The sequence below is a fragment of the Cervus canadensis genome, chromosome 11, assembly GCF_019320065.1.
Source record: "Cervus canadensis isolate Bull #8, Minnesota chromosome 11, ASM1932006v1, whole genome shotgun sequence".
In the NCBI taxonomy this organism is placed as follows: domain Eukaryota; kingdom Metazoa; phylum Chordata; class Mammalia; order Artiodactyla; family Cervidae; genus Cervus; species Cervus canadensis.
Window position 1 is genome coordinate 46,210,194 of NC_057396.1, and position 23,673 is coordinate 46,233,866.

General features: G+C 47.0%; 2 protein-coding genes across 2 annotated transcripts; both read right to left on the reverse strand.

Moving 5' to 3' along the window:
* Positions 1-2,308: 2,308 nt before the first annotated feature.
* On the reverse strand, positions 2,309-2,893 carry LOC122450604 (RNA polymerase II subunit A C-terminal domain phosphatase SSU72-like). The gene has a single exon (XM_043482980.1). The coding sequence runs from the start codon at positions 2,891-2,893 to the stop codon at positions 2,309-2,311; it is 585 nt and encodes a 194-aa protein (XP_043338915.1).
* A 4,020-nt stretch (positions 2,894-6,913) lies between these two features.
* On the reverse strand, positions 6,914-7,498 carry LOC122450606 (RNA polymerase II subunit A C-terminal domain phosphatase SSU72-like). The gene has a single exon (XM_043482981.1). It carries the CDS (start codon positions 7,496-7,498, stop codon positions 6,914-6,916), a length of 585 nt encoding a protein of 194 aa, XP_043338916.1.
* Between the last annotated feature and the right edge of the window lie 16,175 nt (positions 7,499-23,673).

Genomic DNA, 23,673 nt, shown 5'->3' on the forward strand with positions numbered 1-23,673 from the left:
GATGAGCTATTTGCAGAGGGATAGCAGTATAGCTTTCTGGGCCAACGGGACAAGGAGGCAGCAAAAAGGGGAGAGAGGCAGCACTAGACCCCCACTCTGAATGCTTGAGGCGAAACAGAGGATCACAAGCAGAGCCCTGGTCTAGTAAGTGATGGGCATATGCTCCTGCGAGGCCACACAGGCCCTGTGGCCACAGACTGTGCTCCCCAAGACAGTCAGGCTACTTGGGGAGCTGTGCACATCCTGAGACCTGGAATACTTTCACCGATAAAGGCTAACAAGGGAAAGTACAGGCCTGAAGATGAGGCTTAGACATCCTAGATTGATTTTGTTATTTTCTCTTTGGTAAGGGGTGGAGATTAACTGCGTTTAAGGTTAGAACAGAAAACATTAGTCGTTGAGAAAAATAAACTACTGCCAGGTAATAAGGTAGAGAAATTCAAGTGAGGCATCCACAAATCTTAAAGCCAAGACCTTCTTTAGTGCCACCAGCCTCAGACAGTGTCTTCAAGCCCTCAGAGTTGCTCTTAGCTAGTGGGACCCTGCTATAAAGCAGAGGAGGCTCAGCTGGGCACTCTGTGATGATCTGGGTGGGTGGGACTGTGAGGGAGGGGGGGTGTCCAAGAGGGAGGGATATATGTATACATAGAGTTAATTCACTTCACTGTACAGCAGAAACTAACACAACATTGTAAAGAAATATTACAATTATTATTATTTAAATTTTCTTTTTAAAATATTAAAAAGAAATAATAGTAATTTTAAGATTTTTAAATTGCAACTCAAATAGCTGAGAGAGGAAGCATCAGGATTGGTGCTTCATCTGGCAGGCAACCCTGTGCCCCAGGTCCTACCCTACTGGCTTTTGCCCTCCCCTCTAAGTTGGAAGTTTACCCGACGCCCCCTTGGTGTGCCTTCCAAGGACCAGCTGGGTCTGGGTGGCAGCACTGTGCTCTGCGCCTGCAGGCCGCCCCTCCAGAATGTTCCCATCATTGGGGATGATCATCTCAACACACTATCCAATCCCTTTCCCATTCCAGCCCTGACTGCCTCAACCTCCCTACCGCCAGCACTGCCCCATGTGGATAGTTACACCCTGTCACCAGTGTGGAAAGAGAAAATTGACATTGCTTCTACATTCTTCCCTCTCTCTCTTCAGCATGTCCTGTCCTTTCAACTCCACCATCTTCTGATGATCCCACAGCTTCTCCCCCTGTCCAGAGCTTCCACCTTACTGATCAATCCACACTTCTCCTTTGGAAATCCTCTAGGAGCTCATCCCATGCCCCCAGGTCCACCCTTGCTCCATCCTGCCTTTGCTCTGTAAATAAAGTCCACATCAACCTTCTGACATAGCAAGATACCTCATTCAACCAACTCCCCCTTCCTTTATTTTCTCCTGTAACTTACACAAGCCTTGGTGTCATTGCTGGTCAGACCTAAGAGGATTCACTTCCCTATAGATAGGATCCACTTTTAGAGGAGTTCAAAACTCAATGAACCTTTTATGCATGAAGAAAATCCACTTGAGGAAAGAGAGCTTTACCCTGTGGAATTCATTCAGCTTAAACAGTAAGAAACCAGGGTGTTCCTTTTGTAAGATGCAACCCCTACCAAAAATTAGGAGATACATTTTCTATAAACTAGAAGCTTTTATTTCATTTCATGAATATTGAATTGAACAGATCATGCTCAAATTTTAGGAATCAATGCCTATTATTATTGAACCTGAGTTTCTATGAAAGTTGCAGTTACCAAAATACATACAAATTAAAAATAGATTTCTAAAGTTCAAACATTAAATATAATCCTATCTCACTAAAAAGAAAAATGCATTTATACTATTGCACAATACAAAAATGAAAAAAGGAAATTGTATTAAAATAATGAAGAAAAAAAAAATGATGGAATGAAGTTGGGTGGGGTTTCCTTGCTCTTCTTCCCTGAATATCTTTCAATGCATCACTTGTCCATTGTAAACCTTGGTCTCTTGATGTGGATAATGGAGTCCTCGAGGTTAACTTCCTAGCAGAGGCCTGTGAGGACTGAAGAATTCCTTCCAGGTCAAGAATCCATACCATTGTCCCCCACCGTGGAAGGGTTTGGATGCCTCCAGGGCGTTCATGTTACTTTGGCAGAAAATGATTTCCTTCTCCACTTCCTTCTCTGGGTGGAGTGTACCTGCAAAAAGTCGTGTAGATGGCTTTTAGCAGAAAGGCCTTGGAAGCTGCTTCTGACAGAAAATACCACCTAGCCCAACGTCCAGGCACAAGTTCTTACCCAGAGGAGCTGAAACCAGACTAGATCCTCAGTAGAAGCAGACCGTGTGCAGAAAGCTCTTGCCAGTTTTGCGCTCGGCTGCCAGGAGCACCTCGACCAGAGAGTCCTCCAGGTCGTCCGCCTGCTGGAGGCGCTCGCAGAGCTCGCAGATGATAAAGGCCCCCAGGGTGGCGTCCTCCGCGGTGTCGTCCATGTCCACGTTGATCACGTGCACAGGCTGGCAGGTCTCCTGCTCCCGGACCCACAGCTCCTCCACCACCCTGTCGTAGACGCTCTCCTCACAGGTGAAGATGACATCAAAGCGATCTCGGCACTCTTGAAATCTTTCCGGGCGAGGCTTGATTCTCTCGTTTCTTCCCAAGATGTGCAAGATGCCATTGCTGTTATAGCGTTCTCGGGCTTTGCGCACAAGGTCCTTGCGCATCTCCTCGTAGGTGGTGGAGAAATCGTAAACCACCTGGAGGTTGCGTGCAGTTCCTGGGAGCCTGACTCGAGATCCAGCTCCGAAGGACCTGACTCGGAATCCTTTCCTCCTGAGGATGCGGTGGGCCTCCATGCTCCTGTTCATGTTGCTCATGCAGACCACAGCCACGCTGAGCGGATACGAGGGCATGGTGGCGGCCACCGGGACTCCAGCCAGACGCATGGACTTCAGGGGCTGAGGGGACTCTGAAGGCCGGGGGATGAGCGGCTGGGTCCAGCTCTTCCAAGGAGTGTTAGAGTCAATGAAGAAAGAAGGTGCTTATATGGAGGCACTTGTCCTGAGTGGGAGGAGAAATCTTGATGGATGATTGGCTTAACTCTTGAGTGATTGGATTTGAATGGTGGGCTGGGAGCAGAGAACCCAGTGCTGTTTTCAGCACAATCGATGATGCAATCAGCCAACCTCTATGCCACTATGTGTCCACCCACCCCCCACCCCACTCCTGAGCATTTTGCCATCTCCCCTTAACCCTATCTGTGCCTGTGTGTATGGGGCAGAATTGGTATCAAGGAAAACAGTAGACTACTCCCTGGCTTCTCACCAGCCTTCCAAAGAGCTGAAGACATGCATGTGAAAAATGTCTTTGAAAAAAAAAAAAGAAAAGAAAAAGGTCTTTGAAATTCCTGAGCCTCCTAATCCAATGAGCAAAGAATCACAGTGGTTGTTCCCCAGTTTTTCATGTTAGAGTTGATACTCCAGTAGAGCAGTTGTGCTAAATCCTAGGAAGGCATTCATGGCTCTTCCTATCAGTCAAGAAAATCATGCACCAGTGTCAAAAGCAACCTCTGGAAAATATGACTGCCCTTTGATAGCGTTTCACAAGTTGCAAGAACACCACATTTTCTCCTTTCGCTTTTCTTTAATTCATCAGTATTCTGGAGTGAACTGAGCAGATCCTCCTCCCTTATCTTGTCTCCAAAAGCAGCTCAGTCTGAGCATTCCATACACAACATAGAAGCCTTTCCATTGCTTTTCTCCATTTGCATAGCAGATGAAGCAACAGTACAGATATTAAAGTTGGGATCGGGACATTGAGCACTAAGGAGACTTAATGCTGTCACTTCAAAATGGTGAGGGCAAAGATCTCTTCATAGAGCCACAGGCTGAATGTTCTGTCCATTGCAGTGATTCTCTGAGTGCAAAGAGTCCTATGTTAGTAAACAGCCCAAGTGTACTCAAAGTGTGACTCCCAGAGCATCAGCATGAACTGAAGGGGAGCTTGTTTAACCTGGAAACTGGACTCCCAGACCACTGAATTGGATCGCAGGGAAGGGCACTAAAGATTGAGAGCAAGTTGACTAATAGCAGAGATTTCAGAAACCTAACTGGACCTCGAAAGTCCCTGAGAAGCACTGCCTCTAGATGGGAGGTTGAATATTCTGAAGAGAAAAAGCAGATTAGAGAAAAGGTCAGGCATACCTGAAAAGGTAGTCAGCTCTTAAATATGATGTGAAAATGTTTTTTAACAGTCACTGCCTGAGACCTAACTCAACCTGCCAGGAGCAAGAGAGAGAGAGAGAGAAGGATCTCAGAACCCAACTGCAATCATGATACGACAGGAGGAAGTTATTCCATCATGGTCCTTTCTCTTCATAGGATGGCTCTAGAGTCACACAGTGGCAGAAACCCCTACATCTGGTCTGTTTGTGTGCCCCTGAGTTTATCTGTGAGACTCAGGGTGAGGAGGCGGCTCTTGTTCGGCATGCCAGCACTGTGGCAGCCACAGCTGAGCTCTTAGTGCTAGAGCAGTGTCTCTGTGTCATCCCATAAGCCTCCCTGATGTCTGCAGTGCTGGTAGAGGAGACCTTACAGGGAAGGCTTTCCTTCACTTTCTGCCAATTCTGAGCACCATTTAACTGGACACCGTGCCTGTTTTTTCACCTTGAGATAGCCTTGAATACTTTTTTATTTATATGACGATTGATTTCCTTTAGAGGCAGTCCTCTTTTGAATGATGTCAGTATCTTTTTTATGATTACTACCTCTTTTTTTTTTCAATCAATCCTGTAGACAAAATCTCTTCTCCTCAATGTTATCTTCTGTCTTTCTGGACTTACCACTCTGAGGAAGCCCATATTCCGTCAGTTCTGGATGTAAAATCAATAGATACAGGTCAAATACTTAACAAACCCTTCAAGTGCAGACATGACCCATTCAACACCAACAAAATTTGGTATTGTCACTTCCTCCCCAACTGCCTTTTTCTGCACACTCCCCTGTGACAGCAGCTTCCATACTTCCACCCAGATCTCTGCCACTACATCAAAATCTGAAGCAGAATATTCACCAACCTTCAACCACCCACCTTCCAAACTTTTGTTTATTTTTTTCAACCCTAATAGCTATTAGACAAACTATTCTTCAGCATCCATTTCATCCAGCTCTATTCCCTTTATTTTCCCAGGGACACTTACTATGTTAAGTGGCATTAATAGTTGCTCCTGTGTAACATCTACAGCACTCTGAACCAGTGGCACTCTCTCATATTTACTTCCTCAATATCCCTACAGACAGGAATTAAACCAACAGCTTTTTCTGCATGTGGATTTTCTGGCCAAATAAGTTCACCCGGAAAAATCATTTCTCTTTCTTTCAAAGGGCTCCTAAATCTCCCTACTTCAATTTTGTGGTCCCATCATTGGAAAAGATCATCTCAACCGACTCTCCGACTCCCTATCCATTCCTGACCGTGACTGTCCACCATCAGATGAGAGATCCATCTTGAATACCACTGACTCTACCAGGAAAGAAAACCGCCACCTCCCTACCACTGCCCCCTTCAGATAGAGATGCACCTGCTCACATGTGGGGAGAGACAGAAAGTTGAGAGTGCTTCCATACCATCCTTCTCTCTTTTCTTCATCAAGTCTTGTCTTTTCAACTCCAGCACCTCCCTCTGCTCCCACACCTCTCCCCCTGTGCAGAGCTACCTCCCTCCTCCTCAGTGCAGTCCTCTCCTCAGCATTTGCTGTACTCGCTGATCCCTCCAGATCCATGGCACTGCATTCCACCTACACAAAGTCCACACTTCCTTTCTGCTAGTGAGTAAGCTAACTTCACCATCCCCACTGTCTCTCCTTTATTTTCTCCTGTAAGTCACACAGGACTTGGTGACACAGCTGGACAGAACCAAGAATGATTCATTTCCGCACAACGAGGATCCATTTTCGGAGGAGCACAATACACAAAACAATGAATGCTTGAAGGAGAAGTAACTTCTCTAGAAAAGAGAATGCTTTTCTACATGGGATTTATAGGCTTTGAAAAACAGGAAATCAAGACACCCAGTTGGTAAGATCCATCCCCTACCACAAATGAAGAGACACCCTTTCTTAAATTAAAGAGTTGTATTTCAATTTATTTCATTTGTTTTATTTAAACAAGATACATAGTTCAAAAGATAGGGCTTGGATTTTAGTAATAAATGTGACCATGGACTACACTGATTTATAATTTTATTTCATAAATATGCTATTTGATTAAACAAATCATGCTTGGAGTTTGCCCAAAAAAGCCACCAATGATCTACCTAGAACTTATAATCAAGTAGATAATTGTCGAAGACATACAATCTAGAAGCAGAAATATTTCCAATTCAATATAATTTCCATTCAAGGTATTCCCATCCCACTTCAGAAAAAACAACCCGTCATATTGATACACCAAGCCGAAAGGACAAAAGGAAATTAGTATCGGTGTAGATGAATAAAATAGACACTGTTCCTTTTTCTTAGAATATCCTTCAATGCATTGCTTGTCCCGGGCTCCGTGATCAGCCTTGATTGTCCATCCAGCAAAGAGAGTCCTCAAGATTAACCTCCGTGCAGAAGCCTGTGAGCACTGAGTTCTTCCTTCCAGGTCCAGTTCCACACCATCATTCCCCACGTTGGAAGGGTTGGCATGTCTCCCGGTGTTCCATGTTCCCTGGGCCATGCGATGCTCTCCTCCTCCACTTCCTTCACTGCGTGGGGTGTTCAGTTCAGTCCTCAGTCATGTCCGACTCTTTGCGTACCTGAAAACAAATCAAACATAGACTGCCTTTAGCAGAAACGGCTTTGAAGAAGCCTCTCCCAGAAAATGCCCAGTAGCCCGAGAGTCCAGGCATGAGTTCTTACTGACAAAGTAGCTGAAAGCAGCCAAGAAGCTTCCTCAGTAGAAGCAGACCGTGTGCAGAAAGCTCCTTCCTGTTTTCTCCTTTGCTGCCTGGAGCAGCTCGGCCAGACGACTTTGCATGTCATCTGCCTGCTGGAGACCCTGGCAGAGCTCACAGATGATCGAGGCTCCAAGGCTGGCTGCCTCCAGGGTGTCGTCTATGTCCACGTTGACGACCAGCACAGGCTGCCAGGTCTCCTGATCCCTGGCGCACAGGTCGGCCACCACCCGGTTATAGGCTCTCTCCCCACAGGTGAAGATGACATCAAAGGGATCTGGGCACTCTTGAAACCTTTCTGGGCCAGGCTTGATTCTCTCATTTCTCTTCAGGATGTGTAAGACTCCATTCCTTTTGTAGTGCTTTTGGTCTTTCAAGGAGAGGTCGCTGTGCATCTTCTTATAGGACGTGGAGAAGTCATAGAGCACGGGTGGGTTGCGTGCCCCTCCTGGGAGCCTCACGTGGGATCCGGCTCCAAAAGACCTGACATGGAACCCGTTCTTCCTGAGGACGCGGTGGGCTTCCATGCTCCTGTTGACATTGCTCATGCAGACCACAGCCACCCTGAGCGGGGAGGAGGGCATGGCGGCAGCCTCTTGGGACTCCAGCTGGACAGGAGGACTTCAGGGTCTGAAGGGGACTCTGAAGGCCAGGGAGATGACCGGCTGGGTCCAGTTTGTAATGAGTATTTGAATCAGAGAAGAGAGAAGGCCTTTATATGGAGGCATGGTCCCATGGTGGGCGGAGACCTCTTGATTGGTGATTGGCTTAACTCTTGAGTGATTGGATTTAGATAGTGCACCCAATGGGGTGACCAGAACAACCTGGTGATCCAATCACCCAATTTGATGGCCAGGAGGTGCCCGTCCGACTCCCTTGCCACCCCAGAGTCCTTTGCCAGGTACAGTTAACCCTGTACGTGCCTGTGGATATCAGGCTAAGTTGGTAATTCAGTCACCTGAATGTCTGCTCTCCACCCTGGTCTGGCTCCTGGGTTGGAGTGGTTTGTAGTCTCTGCTTAGTCCTCTGGGTCACATTTGCAAGGGGCTACTAAGCATATTAGACTTGTCCAGACTACTTTAATTTTGTCATCATTCTCTCTAGTGACCTGAGAACAAGCATGTGGAAAGTATGTTTGAAGTTTTCAAATTTACAGTTAATTCACTATATATATAATTGTAATAGTTTTTTTCGTATTTATTTCCCTCAGTTGATGATCTAGAATTGTTATTTTGTTAAATTACAGGGGAAACACATAACTTTGGCCATAAATAATAACAAGATTCACCAGTGTACAAAGCAACTATTTGGAAACCGACCCTCCTGTTAGTGTGGCAGGAGTTTCAAGAACACGCACATCCTGCATTGGATTTTCTTGAGTTCATGATGCTTCTCCAGGGACTCAAGGCACTACCATGGCTTTCCCATGTTTTCAAGTACAGCTCTGTCTGAACACTCTATGTTTCCCAGAGGGAAAGGGCGGGGTGGGGGTGGGGGGGTTGTGGAGAATAAATTAGGAGTATGGGATTAACAGATACAAACTACTATACAGAAAATAGATAAGCAACAAAAATTTACTATATGGCACAGGGAACTATATTCAATCACTGGAAATAACCCAAAACAAAAAATAATCTGGAAACATGTGTATGTATGTAGACAACTGCCTCACTTTGCTGCACACCTGGAACCTTACACAATATTGTAAATCCACCAGACTTCAATTTTTTTAAAGCTGTTTTTTCCTATAGCCAGTAAGTTTTGAATGTAATAAGTGTCTTTATTTTTACTTTTTTCCCCCCATTTTTTAAAGTCTATTCTGGAAAAAGTACATTGCCCTCAAAGTTCTTATGTCTTTCTGTAATTACCCCTACAAAAAAATCCATATTCTCCAGACACTTTTTTATGTGAAGTCAGTAGAGACTCTCTTGTATTAATATTTCTGTGGCCCAATAGTTTATGTCCAAATTACTTCAAGAACACAGGCCACGGTTTATGCCTCATGTACTTTGGGACATCAGTGAATTGAAATTTTTTAAAGCTACATTTGTTCATGTGAATTCTTTGAATTTCTTACAGAAAGTTTTGTAGTGCAGTTGTTTGACCGTTCACAGTTAATAGGTGACTCAAGATAAGGGTCCAATTTTATTGTTTTGGATGTTGCTACCCAGTCTTCCCAAAACCATTGAAGACAGACTATCCTTTCCCCATTGTGTGTTCTTGGCACCCTTGTTAAAGATGAGTACCTGCCAGTGCCATACTGTAGCTTTGCTATATATTTTGAAATCAGGAGGTGTTATGTCTCCAGTTGTGTTCTTCTCACTCAGTATTGTTTGGCTATACAGGGTCTTTTCAGGTTTCATATGAATTTTAGGATTATTTTTCTATTTCTATTTAAAATGGCTATGGAAAAATCTCAAACAAATAACCTAATAATGCATCTAATTCAAGTAGAGAATAATAACAACTAAAATCTACAGTTGTCAGAAGGAAAGAAATCATAAAGATCAGAAACAAAATACATGAAATAGAAATTTAAAAGAAACAATAGAAAAAAATCAATAAACTTAAAGATGGTTCTTTGAGAAAATAAATAAAACTGATAAATCTTTAGCCAGATTCATCAAGAAAAAAACGGGGAGAGGGCTCAAGTCAATAAAAGTGGAAAATAAAAATGAGGAAGTAACAATTGACATCACAGAAATACAAAGAACCATAAGAGACTGCTACAAACCAGTATATGCCAATAAAATGGACAACCTAAAAGAAATGGACACATTCTTAAAAAGGTACAATCTCCCAAGACTGAAGCAGGAAGAAACAGAATATGTGAACAGACCGATTATAAGTACTACAACTGAGTCTGCAATTTAAAAATTCCCAACAAACAGAAGTCCAGGACCAGAAGGATTCACAGGCAAATTCTATCAAACATTTAAATAAGAGCCAGCACCTGTTCTTCTTAAACTATTCCAAAAAATTGCAGAGGAAGAAACACTTCCAAACTCAGTCTACGAGGCCACCATCACCCCGATACCAAAACCAGACAAAGATATCACAAAAGCAAAGAAAATTACAGGCCAATATCACTGATGAACATAAATGCAAAAATTCTCAACAAAATACTATCAAATCAATCAATCCAATGAAACATTAAAAGGATCACACACCATGATCAGGTAGAACTTATCCCAGGGGTAAACATAGGAAGAAGACTCTGACATAAATCGCAGCAACATCTTTTTGAATCCATCTCCTAGAGTAATGAAAATGAAAGCAAAACTCAATAAATGGGACCTACCTAAGCTCAAAGGGTTTCCCTGGTGGCCCAGATGGTAAAGAGTCTGCCGGTAGCCTCGGAGACCCGGGTTCGAACTCTGGGTTGGGAAGATCCACTGGAGAAGGGAATGGCTACACACTCCAGTATTCTTGCCTGGAGAATCCCATGGATAGAGGAGCCTAGTGGTCTACAGTCCATGAGGTCACAAAGAGTCAGACACAACTGAGCGACTAACACACCCAAACACACTCGCAGTGTCAATAAGGCACATAACTGGTATCAGAGGAATCATCAGCTTTCCCCAGGTTTCACCTTCCTGTAAGTGAGAACTTAGAGCCACAATCAGCCAAGATTCCACTGTGCCAGGACCACTGCAGGGTGGCCTCATCCCAGGTGGGTCCCAAACCTGTCATCTCACTGACTCACCAAACAAGTCTTACTTACAGATCTAACCATTTGCCAGAGGTTTTGGATTTCAGTATAAACCAGAGTGAACCAAACTGCCTTGTGGCTCCCATAGCAATGGGATAGGGACCCACCCCAAACCTGAGCAAGCACACACACACATGCACACACACACACACACACACACACACACACACACACACACCGCTACACGGGTGGGGGAGGGAGGAGTGGAGACGAGGGGAGCAGGAGATGGGGGCTGCCTGCAGTGGCTGTGGGGCTGCACCCGGACTGTGGCTTTTCAGGGTGACCTCAGTGAGGGCTGGGGCCTGAGTTCTGCCCAAGGAGAGCACCAGGGGTCCCCCTCGCGCCCACCACCCGCAAGGAAAGGAAGCCTCTCCCAGTGAACAGGTGCATCCTGAGGGTCCCAGCTCCCTCCCTGAGTTGTCACCCCCACACTGCCCCCCACCACCTTCATAAGGGTCCTCTGGACCTTGGCATCATCCTCTCAGCCTGGACAGCAGCACCTGCCTGGGCCACACCCACTGGTCTCTCAGCAGCTAACCTCAGGCCACAAGGACACCACTCTCCTCTTCGGGGTGGAAAAGAGCAATAGTTAGTCCAGGAGAAGTTCTTCTCAGGTCCTGATGCAGCGGCGGAGCAGGGGTGGAGTCCACAAATTGATCTGCTGGAACTAGTCCCATCGTGGGGGGCCTGGTAGAGGTGTTAGTGTTGCTTACTCTGTCGTGTCCAACTCTTTGTGACCCCGTGGACTGTAGCTCACCAGGCTCCCCTGTCCATGGGATCCTCCAGGCAAGAATACTGGACTGTGTAGCCATTCCCTTCTGCAGGGGTTCTTCCCAGCCCACGAATTAAACCCAGGTCTCCTGCACTGCAGGCAGATTCTTTACCTTCTGAGCCACTAGGGCAGCCCTGATGGAACTCAGTCCCACTGTGGGAGGCCTGGTAGAGGATGGCCCAAATCCACAGGGCACACCAGAGGAATAAACCCCACACCACAAAGGCCCCCTAAGCCCTGGGGCAAGGCAGATCCACTGAAGGACGGGCAGGCCAATGTCAGGGAGCCCAAGCCATCACTGAATCATCACAGAGTCTGGTTGAAACAGCCTTGGCAGCAGCCTGCTACAAACCACCCAAGAAGGATTAGCTAGTTCATAAACTCTTACAAACTTCAGTTTGCCTCCTTCAGTTTGGGGAAACAGCGTTTCCCCAAATTTTGGCACTCAGGAGGTGGTGCAGAACCAACCGGCGGATCAGTTAGCCCATCCCAGCTCCACCTTCACCTCTGTGTCTAGTGAGTGCTCCTCATCGGGCAGCTTCCCAGCCCACTCCCAGCCCCAAACATCCCATGAGGCCTAAGAACCAAGAGACCAACCTGACTGTGCTTTCTCATGGCCCCTACAGATCAACCGCCAAGCTGTTGCTCTTGTAAGAGAACTTCCCTGTCAGTTTCAGATCCGTCCAGTGGGCACCACAGCAGCTACAGATTCTTCTCACCCCTTGGATGCCTTCCCCGGAAGAAGAGGCTGCATGGACACCCCTACTAGACAGCCACACGTGTGCCCCATCAAGACCCTCAGGACACGGGCTCCCAGCAAAGGTCTGGCCGAGGGCCCAAAGGCAGAGTCAGGACAAATCTGTCAGGAAGCCTGCACACCCCGTGCACCCTCAATCTCAGAGCATCACTTCCTCTTTGAGGGGCTTCTGAGCATCTGAGAAGTGAAAAGGCAAAGAAGAAAAGGAAAGATATACCCATTTGAATGCAGAGTTCCAAAGAATAGCAAGGAGAGATAAGAAAACCTTCCTCAGTGATCAGTGCAAAGAAATAGAGGAAAACAATAGAATGGGAAAGACTACAGATCTCTTCAAGAAAATTAGAGATACCAAGGGAACATTTCATGCAAAGATGGGCACAATAAAGGATAGAAATGATATGGACCTAACAGAGGCAGAAGATATTAAGAAGAGGTGGCAAGAATATACAGAAGAACTATACAAAAAAGATCTACACAACCCAGATAATCATGATGGTATGATCGCTCACCTAGAGCCAGACATCCTGGAATGGGAAGTCAAGTGGGCCTTAGGAAGCATCACTATAAACAAAGCTAGTGGAGGTGATGTAATTCCAGTTGAGTTATTTCAAATCCTAAAAGATGATGCTGTGAAAGTGCTGCACTCACTATGCCGGCAAATTTGGAAAACTCAGCAGTGGCCACAGGACTGGAAAAGGACAGTTTTCATTCCAATCCCAAAGAAAGGCAATGCAAAAGAATGCTCACACTACTGCATAATTGCACTCATCTCACACACTAGCAACATAATGTCCAAAATTCTCCAAGCCAGGCCTCAACAATATGTGAAGGGTGAACTCACAGATATTCACCTGGATTTAGAAAAGGCAGAGGAACCAGAGATCAAATTGCCAACATTTGTTGGATCATCAAAAAAGCGAGAGAGTTCCAAAAAAACATCTATTTCTGCTTTATTGACTATGCCAAAGCCTTTGACTGTGTAGATCACAACAAACTATGGAAAATTCTTAAAGAGATGGGAATATCAGACCACCTCACCTGCCTTCTGAGAAATCTGTATGCAGGTCAAGAAGCAACAGTTAGAACTGGACATGGAACAACAGACTGGTTCCAAATCAGAAAAGGAGCACATCCAGGCTGTTTACTGTCAGAGTGCTTATTTAACTTGTATCCAGAATACATCATGTGAAATGCCAAGCTGTATGAAGCACAAGCTGGAATCAAGACTGCCAGGAGAAATATCAATAAACTCAGATATGCAGATGACATCACCCTTATGGCAGAAAACAAAGAACTAAAGAGCTTCTTGATGAAAGTGAAAGAGAAGAGTGAAAAAGTTGGCTTAAAACTCAACATTCAGAAAACTAAGATCATGGCATCCGGTCCCATCACTCCATGGCAAATTGATGGGGAAACAATGGAAACAGTGACAGACTTTATTTTGGGGGGCTCCAAAGTCACTGCAGATGGTGACTGCAGCCATGAAATTAAAAGACGCTTGCTCCTTGAAAGAAAAGCTATGACCAACCTAGACAGCATATTAAAAAGCAGAGATATTACTTTGCCTAGAAAGATCCGTCTTGTCAAAGCTATGGTTTCTCCAGTAGTTGTGTGTGGATGTGAGAGTTGGACTATAAGGAAAGCTGAGCACTGAAGAATTGATGCCTTTGAACTGTGGTGTTGGAGAAGTCTCTTGAGAGTCCCTTGGACTGCAAGGAGATCCAACCAGTCCATCATAAAGGAAATCAGTCCTGCATATTTATTGGAAGGACTGATGCTGAAGCTGAACTCCAGTACTTTGGCCACCTGATGCAAAGAACTGGTTCATTTGAAAAGACCCTGATAATCGGAAAGATTGAAGGCAGGAGGTGAAAGGGATGACAGAGGATGAGATGGTTGAATGGCATCACCGACTCAATGGACATGAGTTTGACTAAACTCTGGGAGTTGGTGATGGACAGGGAGGCCTGGTGTGCTGCAATCCATGGGATCAGAAAGAGTCTGACACGACTGAGCGACTGAACTGAACTGAACTGAACTGAGCCTCTGATGAGATAAACTACAAAAGTGCATTATGGGGCATTTCCCTGGTGGCCCGGTGGTTAAGAATCCACCTTGCATGGCAGGGGACTCGGGTTCGATCTCTGGTGTAGGATCTAAGATCCCACATGGCGTGGGGCAACTAAACCCAAGCGTGGCAACTACCAAAGCCTATGTTCTCTGGAGCCTGCATGACACAACTAGAGAGCCCACACCCCACAGCAAAAGATTCCACTTGAAGTGAGGAAGATCCCAAATGCCAAATAAATAGATAAATAAATGTTTCTTTCTTTCTTTCTTTCTTTCTTTTTTAAATAAAGTGCTTTGTGAACAGTTAAAGCACCCTGCCAACACAAGGAGAGTTTAAGGGGAAAAATCCGGGTGCTAGACTAGCAAGAGAGGTGCTCTGGAGGCTTCCAGGGGAGTTCCACAGGGAATGGGACCACCCAGGAAAGATTCCAGGGAAATGGATCCAGTGCCAGTGACAGAAGCAGGCGTTCCTCATAAAGATACCCCACGTGCAGCTCTGCCCCGGAGGGCTCATTGCCAGGAGCAGGCCACAGGGAGATTAACTGTGGCAGGAACTGGCCAAGAGAAGCAGGGACTCAGCCTGCCAAGTTCTCCACCCGCAGAGGGCAGAGAAAGAAATGGCCCGCGGCCTCCAGGAGGCACCAGCTCCCAGCAGGACTTGGCTCCCAGGACTGCAGCCAGGGGCTCGTGCCAGGGGTGGCGAGCAGGGAACCCAGGCAACTGGGGTGTGCTTTGCCAAACAGATGGCCCTGCCCAGGGGAGGAGATGCCAGAGCCTGTGGGAACCCCGGTGGGCTGGACTTGGCACTGACAGCCCCTTTACTACAGCTGAGGAAGGCCAAAAACCTGCCAGACTTTGCCTCGCTGGCCCCCACAGTGGAGAGACCAGACGCCCAGAACACAGTTCCTCACTCTGGTGTCCCCACCCTTACCCAGCAGTGATTGTTAAAAGACTTAACGATGCATGAAAAGATGTTAGATATCACTATTGATCATACAGATGCAAATCAAACCACAATGAGCTATCATACCAGTCAGAATGGCCATCACCAAAAAATCCACAAACAATCAATGCTGGAGAGTGTGCGGAGAAAAGGGAACCCTCGTATACTGCTGGTGGGAATGTAAATTGGTACAGCCACTATGGAGAATAGTGTGGAGTTTCCTTAAAAATCTAGAAATAGAAATACCATATGATCCCGCAGGACTTCCCTGGTACCTCAGACAGTAAAGAATCTGCCTGCAGTGAAGGAGTCATAGAAGACACAGGTTCAATCCCTGGGTCAGGAAGATACCCTGGAGGAGGGCATGGCAACCTGCTCCAGTATTCTTGCCTGGAGAACTCCATGGAGAGGGGCCTGGGTGGCTACAGTCCATGTGGTCGAAAAGAGTCAGACACGCCTGAAGCGACTTAGCGCATACACACGCCTGGTCCTGCAATCCCACTCCTGGGCATATATCCGGAGAAAACCATAATTCAAAAACATACATGCATTCCAATGTTCCTTGCAGCACTACTTACAATAGCCAACATGTGGAAGCAACCTAAATGTCCCTCAACAAAGGAATGGATAAAGATGTGACTACATATATACAATGGGATATTACTCAGCCATAAAAAAGAATGAAATAGGGACTTCCCTGGGGTTCCAGTGGTTGGGAAACTACACTTCCACAGCAAGGAGTGTGGGTTCCATCTCTGGTTGGGAAAGATCCTGCATCCTTTACTGTGTGGCCAAAAAAATAGGACATTTGCAGCAACATGGATGGACCTGGAGATTATCATACTGGGTGAAGTAAGTCAGACAGAGAAAGATAAATCTCACACGATATCGCTTATATGCAGAATCTAACCAAAAAAAGGGGGTACAAATGAACTTATCTACAAAACAGAAATAGAGTCACAGATGTAAAAACAAACTTCTGGTTATCAGAAGGTAATCGGGGGGAGGGATAACTTGGGAGACGAGGACTGACACATACACACTCCTACATATAAAATAGATAGCTAATAAGGACCTACTATATAGCACAGGGGACGCTACTCAATACTCTTTAATGACCTATGAAAGTCACTCAGTCATGTCCGACTCTTTGCAACCCCACGGACCATACAGTCCATGAAATTTTCCAGGCCAGAATACTGGAATGGGTAGCCATTCCCTTCTCCAGGGGATCTTCCCAACCCAGGGATCAAACCCAGGTTCTTCACATTGCTGACCTATATGAGAAAATAATCTAAAAAAGAGTGGATATGTGTATATATATATGACAGATTCATTTCGTTATACAACACATCGTAAACCAACTATACTCCAATAGAAATTTTAAAAAAAAAAGAATGAGTAGGAATTCTCCAAGGATAGAAGATATAGCCCCTTTTATAGAAGAAAAAAAAAAAAAAAACTTAACAACAGATACAGTTCACAGTGGAGGCAGGAGCTCCCACAAGCTGCCAAATGAGAGTGAATCTGGCACCACCCCACAGCCACAGCCTTAGGGGTCCACGAGTGCATCAGGGAACTCCAGCACCATCCCTGGGGAAGAGGTCTTCCCATCAAGGTCCAGGTGCACACCCGGGTCAGTGGACACACAGAGACAGGGGTCAGCCCAGGGACAGCAGTGCTGACCGTGTGTGAGCCAGTGAGCCCCAGGGTGACCGGTGATGGGGTCCAAGGTGGCTGGGGGTTCTCTGGGACCTCGGGGCCCCAGCCATTTCCAAACAATATCTAATAGTCGTAACTGGTACTGCTGTACATGGTACAGAGGCTGAATATCCAGCCTGCCCTTCCGCATTTCGAGCTCTTCCTGACACCCTATGGCCCATCCCCCCACGTGGGGCACCCCCCCACCCCAGGCAGAAGACTAGAGCATGAGCCCTCCACCCACCCTGCAACCTCCTTCCCCAGATCCTGAATACTAACGACACCCCAGCCTTGCCCATGATAAAGCAGGTCTCTGTCCTTGTATTTCTACCCGGCTTCATGGTCACAATTTGATGTGAGCCTTATGATAAAGAGTTTGGTGCCAGTTAAGAATTGGGAGGGGGGTGGGAAACTGAGTGTGTCAGCCCCCCAGCTCTCACTTATGTAAAGCCTTGAAAGAGCCTGAAGGTTCTCTGTCAGCCAAGAGTCACTAACTATTCTATCCCATACCCGGGTCTTACTCAGCCCTTCTTATCCGAGCCCTCCTCATGCAGGTTCTGCTGTGAAGTACACCATACCATCTACACCTGAATGCGGAAGGAGACTCTGGAGGTGAAAGATCCCTGAAGGACTGTTCTGCCCAAGATGCTGGTTAGGATGAAGAACTGACTTATCCAAGGCAATGGTGAGTGGGAGACCAAGCATATCTGACTCCTGACTGGTGCACTTTTCCTCGTAGACCCAGGAGAGGGCCCTCACCCTCTGAGCAGGAAAGAAGCGTCTCTCCTCAGTTCCTGCCAAGATGTGGGTCCTGCCCAAGCACTAGGCCCAGTACAGGCTAAAGAGAGGATCAAGGTCATCCCTGGTGGCTCAGTGGTAAAGAATCCACCTGCCAATGCAGGAGACACAGGTTTGATTCCTGGTCCGGGAAGATCCCACATGCTGCAGAGCAGCCAAGCTCAAGCACCACAACTACTGAGCCTGCACTCTAGAGCCTGGGAGCCGTAGCTACTGAAGCCAGCCTGCCCTCGAGCCCCTGCTCCAACAAGAGAAGCCACCGCAGTGAGCAATACGTGCACCGCAACGAAGAGTAGCTCCTGCTCACCAAAACTGGAGAAATGCCCACACAGCAACCAAGACCCAGCACAGCCGGAAATAAATAGTAATTAACTAAATAAATAAATAAAAATTTGAAAAAAGAGAGAGTTTAATCATTACCCATAAAACTGATATTAAAAAAAAAAGAAAGACAGGATCATTCTGGGCAGAACTAAAAGTACACCAGGCTCCATGCAGGGGTTTTGTTTTTTGTTTTGTTTTGCTTGTGGGGGTGGGGAGGAGTTGTCAGAACAGTACCACTGGGGTGGGTCTCCCCAGACTCCAGACAGAACCTGCCTCCAGTGCCACCGTTGAACCTTCAGGAACAGAGTGGCCATAATTGCCACCCAAAGTGGTCAAGTGACTTTCATCACAGCTGAGTCCAAAGTTACGATGCCGGTTGTACCCTTAGAGGGTAGGCCAGGTGCAGAGGGGAACAGAGGGCCTAGAGAACTGCCTCCCCCGCCCCATGCAAATTCTGTCTGGGAGCCACAACAGCCCTGCCATCCATTCTAACACACACGGCATCCACGCCCTCATTCCCAAACGGCTAGCCGGCCCCCAAAGCCAGGCCTTTCCTGAGAACGCCCTCCTTCAGAGTTACCACCCTCATCACAATTTCAGAAGAGGTCCTCAAGCAGCCAACTTTAATCTTAGGTGATGATGTGGGTCCTTAAAGAGGAGGTAAATCTCCTTTGCGATCCATGAACTCACACCTTAATGTTGGCCTGCACATTTGAAAGGAAAATAAAAATCATTTGATAAAATATGAGATGTTAAAGAGTTAGAGCGGCAACTTCCTTTTTTTAGCATTTATTTACTTATTTATTTGGCTGCACCAGGTCTTAGTTTCGGCGTGTGGGATCTTTTTTCAGTCGTGCATGAAAACTCTTAGTTGCCGTAAGTGGGATCTAGTTCCCTGCAGGGATCAAACCAGGGTCCCCTGCACTGGGAGCACAGAGTCTTCGCCACTGGACCACCAGGGAAGTTCCCAAAGAGGTAACTTCTTGACCAAATTTCATTGGTAGCCAGGACTGGACTTCTTGACCTCTACTACATAGCAGCCAAAGCTTCCCTATCCCATCCCAGTCAAACATGACCCTGACCAAGGGCAGGAGTCTGGGGGTGGCGCTGGGGTGGGAAGGAAGATGTAGTAGTGCATAGTGTGCAGGCTACTATTGTTAGGAAGCCGTCTGCAAATAGACATCAGGAGGTGCCAATGCAGACAGCAGGCAGCAGAGTCCAGAGGCAGCACAGCATGAAGTGGGTATTAGGAAAGATGAGCTATTTGCAGAGGGATAGCATTATAGCTTTCTGGGCCAACAGGACAAGGATGCAGCAAAAAGGGGAGACAGGCAGCACTAGACCCCCACTCTGAATGCCTGAGGCCAAACAGAGGATCACAAGCAGAGCCCTGGTCTAGTAAGTGATGGACATGTGCTCCTGCGAGGCCACGCAGACCCTGTGGCCACAGACTCTGCTCCCCAAAACAGTCAGGCTACTTGGGGAGCTGTGCACATCCTGAGACCTGGAATACTTTCACCGATAAAGGCTAACAAGGGAAAGTACAGGCCTGAAGATGAGGCTTAGACATCCTAGATTGATTTTGTTATTTTCCCTTTGGTAAGAGGTGAAGATTAACTGGGTTTAAGGTTAGAACAGAAAAAAATAGTCGTTGAGAAGAATAAACTACTGCCAGGTAATAAGGTAGAGAAATTCAAGTGAGGCATCCACAAATCTTAAAGCCAAGACCTTCTTTAGTGCCACCAGCCTCAGACAGTGGCTTCAGGCCCTCAGAGTTGCTCTTAGCTAGTGGGACCCTGCTGTAAAGCAGAGGAGGCTCAGCTGGGCACTCTGTGATGATCTGGGTGGGTGGGACTGTGAGGGAGGGGGGTGTCCAAGAGGGAGGATATATGTATACATAGAGTTAATTCACTTCACTGTACAGCAGAAACTAACACAACATTGTAAAGAAATATTACAATTATTATTTAAAATTTCTTTTTAAAATATTAAATATTAAAAAGAAATCATAATAATTTAAAGATTTTTACATTGCAACTCAAATAGCCGAGAGAGCAAGCATCAGGATTGGTGCTTCATCTGGCAGGCAACCCTGTGCCCCAGGTCCTACACTACTGGCTTCTGCCCTCCCCTCAAAGTTGGAAGGCTAGCCGCAAGCCCCTTGGTGCGCCTGTCAGGGCCCGGCTCGGTCTGGGCAGCAGCGCGGCGCTCGTCTCCTGCCGGCCGCCCCTCCCGAGTCATTCCGTGGACTCAGGCGCCCCCGCGCGGCGGCAGGCGGGCGGCGCACCTGCCTCGAGCGCCCCGGGTCCCCGCGGCGGGTCCCCGAGGCCTACAGCTCACCGGCACGCCGCCCGCCCGGCTGCTCAAGACCCCGCCAGCCTCCCCCGGGCCTCATCAGCGCGCGGCAAGCCCACTGTTTGCTAGGTGACCGGGCTCCCCGGGGCAGGGGTGGCGGCGGCCGAACTGGCAGAGCTAACGAGCCCCGCAGGAGCGCGGCAGCAGAAAGCCTCGGCGGCGGCAACCTAACTGAGACGAGTTGCTGGGCGCCGAGGCCGTCTCCTAGCAACGCAGACGCCGGCCGCAGCGCTTCCCCTGCCTTTCCCCACGGGCGTCCGCCGCGGCCCCGCAGCAGTACATTGGGAGCCCTCCCACACCGCTCCGCGGCGCTACTGCCACCAGGACGGGGCTGGGAACCCCAGGACACCCTCCCCCGCCCCACCAAAACCATGACCCTAAAAGGGAAGGTCTATGGCGCCCTCAGCCGGGGCTGTGTAGGCGCTCTAGCCAGACTCACGAAATTGAAGGGTCTCAGGGGGCTACCTGCTAACCTCTGAACTCTGCTTATTTGGATGGGGGTAATAGGATTGCCATATGGATAAGGCGCATATTGCCCACTTAAAACTAGCCAGGAATTAGGCTGTGTGCATTGTCACACCACTTAACCTCATTTAGTCTTCATAGCAACGCTGATGGGACCTGGCAGATTTGTACCATTATTTCCATTTCACAGATAGGAACACTGAGGCCTGACTACATGACTTGACCCGAAGGCACACAGCCAGGAAGCAACTCAAACCCAGGCTCTTTACTGCAGTGTTTTCAGTGTCTTCGGGCCTCAAAACCCACATAGATGCTCCTCAGAACAGGGACTCCCATGGCTCAAAAATCTGGAGAAACACTGGATATTGTATCTCCCTCTGCTTTAGTGAGGGGCTTTCAATGCATTTTAGTGAGTTGGACCTCTCAGAGAAGAAAAACTGTTTGCCTTGGTTTAATTCAGTGTTTTCCAAACTAAGTTGAAAGGGAAGCCTTTTTTTTTTTTTTTAAGACACTCTTATTAGCATCCTGTGGAAATGTGTTCTATGAAATACACTGTGGACACACTTGCCTCCTTAGTCTCCAATAGAGACTCCGATAGGTAGATGAGGAAGTTCCTAAACACTGGCCCTGAGAAGTGCTGTGGAGCCATGAGGGCACGGTATGTTCTTATTGTTATTATTGTTATCATCATGTGCTTCATTGTTTTTAGAGATCCTGACTGGAGCCTTCTGGCCACACTGTAGTGCTGGATACTAATAATAACTAACATTTACTGAGCACTTCCTATGTGCCAAGCAGTGCTCTAAGTGCTTTGCATGTATTAACTTATACCTTACAACTACCCAAATGTTATCCCCACCACGGGGAAAAGGGGCATAAGATCATGATAATTAAGTAAGTCATAGATGTAAAATACTTAGAAGAAAACACTTAGAATTACTGCAAGCATTTGCTATTATGTTTATTCCTATTTTACAGAGGAGGAAACTGAGGCACAGAAAGATTAAGTAACATTCTCTAGGTCACACTGATAGTGAGTGAGTTAGAACCCAGGGAGGCCGGGGGCAGGGTCTATGCTGGTAACCACTATACAGTCTGCCTCTCGGACCGAGGTGGACGGGAAGCCCTGGATCTGGGCCCTCATCCGCAAAGCCAGAATCGCCTATGAAAGCACGTCTTCTCTATCTAGGGCCACCTCCCCCATCCTGCCTGTCGCAGCCACCACCACAAGCTCCCTCATGGGAGAGAAAAGGGAACAAGACTTGGAGTTAGACAACACTGGATTGGACCCCAGCATGACCATTTACTGACTGGGATCTTATGCAGGTGACTTAACTATCAATTTTCTCTTCAGTAAAAAGAGAGCACCATCCATCATGGCTAATTATTAGAGAAATGCAGTCAAAATTACAGTGAGGCACCACCTCACACCAGTTAGAATGGCCATCATTTAAAAGTCTACATGGGGCTTCCCTGGTGGTCCAGTGGTTAAGACTCCGCCTCCCAGTGCAGGGGATGCAAGTTCAAACCCTGGTCAGGGAATGGAGATCCCACGTGCCATGGGGTGACTAAGCCTACATGCTCTAGAGCCGGCAAGCCGCAACTACTGAGCCCTCTGGAGCCTGTGCTCTGCGACAAGAGACGCCCCCGCGTCGCAGCAAGGAGTCCACACACCACAACGAAGACCCAGTCAAAATTTAAAATAAAATAAAAGTTTAAAAAATAAAAAAAATAGAAACCTACAAATAAGAAAAGCTGGAGAGGGTGTGGAGAAAAGGGAACCCTCCTACACTGTTGGTAGGAATGTAAGTTGGTACAGCCACTATGGAGAACAGTATGGAGGTTCCTCAAAAAAAAACTAAAAATAGAGGTACCATGTGATCCAGCAATCTCACTCCTGGGCATATAGCCAAACAAAACTGTAATTCAAAAAGACACTTGGCCCCAGTGTTCACAGCAGCACTTTTCACAATAGCCAAGACATGGAAGCAACCTAAATGCCCATCAGTGGAAGAATGGATGAAGAAGATGTGATACAATTTATTACTCAGCCATAAAAAAAGAATGAAATAATGCCATTTGGAACAACATGGTTGGAAGCCTCCCCTGACTGTTGTGCCTGCCTCCATCCCCGGACAGGGTCAGGACCCCTTGGCTGTGTTCCTGGCTTATCCAACCCCCTCAGCCTGCCACACCTCCTGGTCTTGAAATTATGGTTTTATTTCACAACATTGAGCCCCAAAGGTCAGTCTCCTTCACAGCCATATCCCCAGGGCCTAACCCACCAAGCTCAGCACACAGTAGGAGCCCAGTTAATGTTTGCTGACTTAATTATTGAGTCATAACAAGAAACATAGCTAATATTCATTGAGAACTCCTGAGCACTAGGCCCCATTCCAAATAGTTTGCACAGATTCTAGCTCATCTGATACAACAGCCATTTGAAGTAAACACTGTTGTTTTGCTATTTGAGGAAATAGATACAGAGATGTGTCTGGTGAGTGCACACAGGTTTGAATCCAGTATGTCTGGCTTTGGAGCCTGTAAGCTAAGCCACATTAAACAAGCGAACAGATGAATACCTGCCTGCCTACCCTCGTGGTTGCCAAGAAGGACAAAAATACTAAAAGCCCTACGTGTGCACAGAGGTTTATTGTTACGAAGCCCCAAAAAAGGAAGGAATCCCTGGTTCGGGGCCTGCTTCTCCCAGGCCTTGGTTTCTGCATCTGTGAAGTAAGGGTCGTACTTAATAATACCAAGGCTCTTACACGCATGATGGTGCTTCTCGGGAGGCCTAAAAGGCAGGAAGCAGAGCAGGAAAGGGTGTTTGGGCCAAGAGAAACCTAGAAACAGCACAGGAGT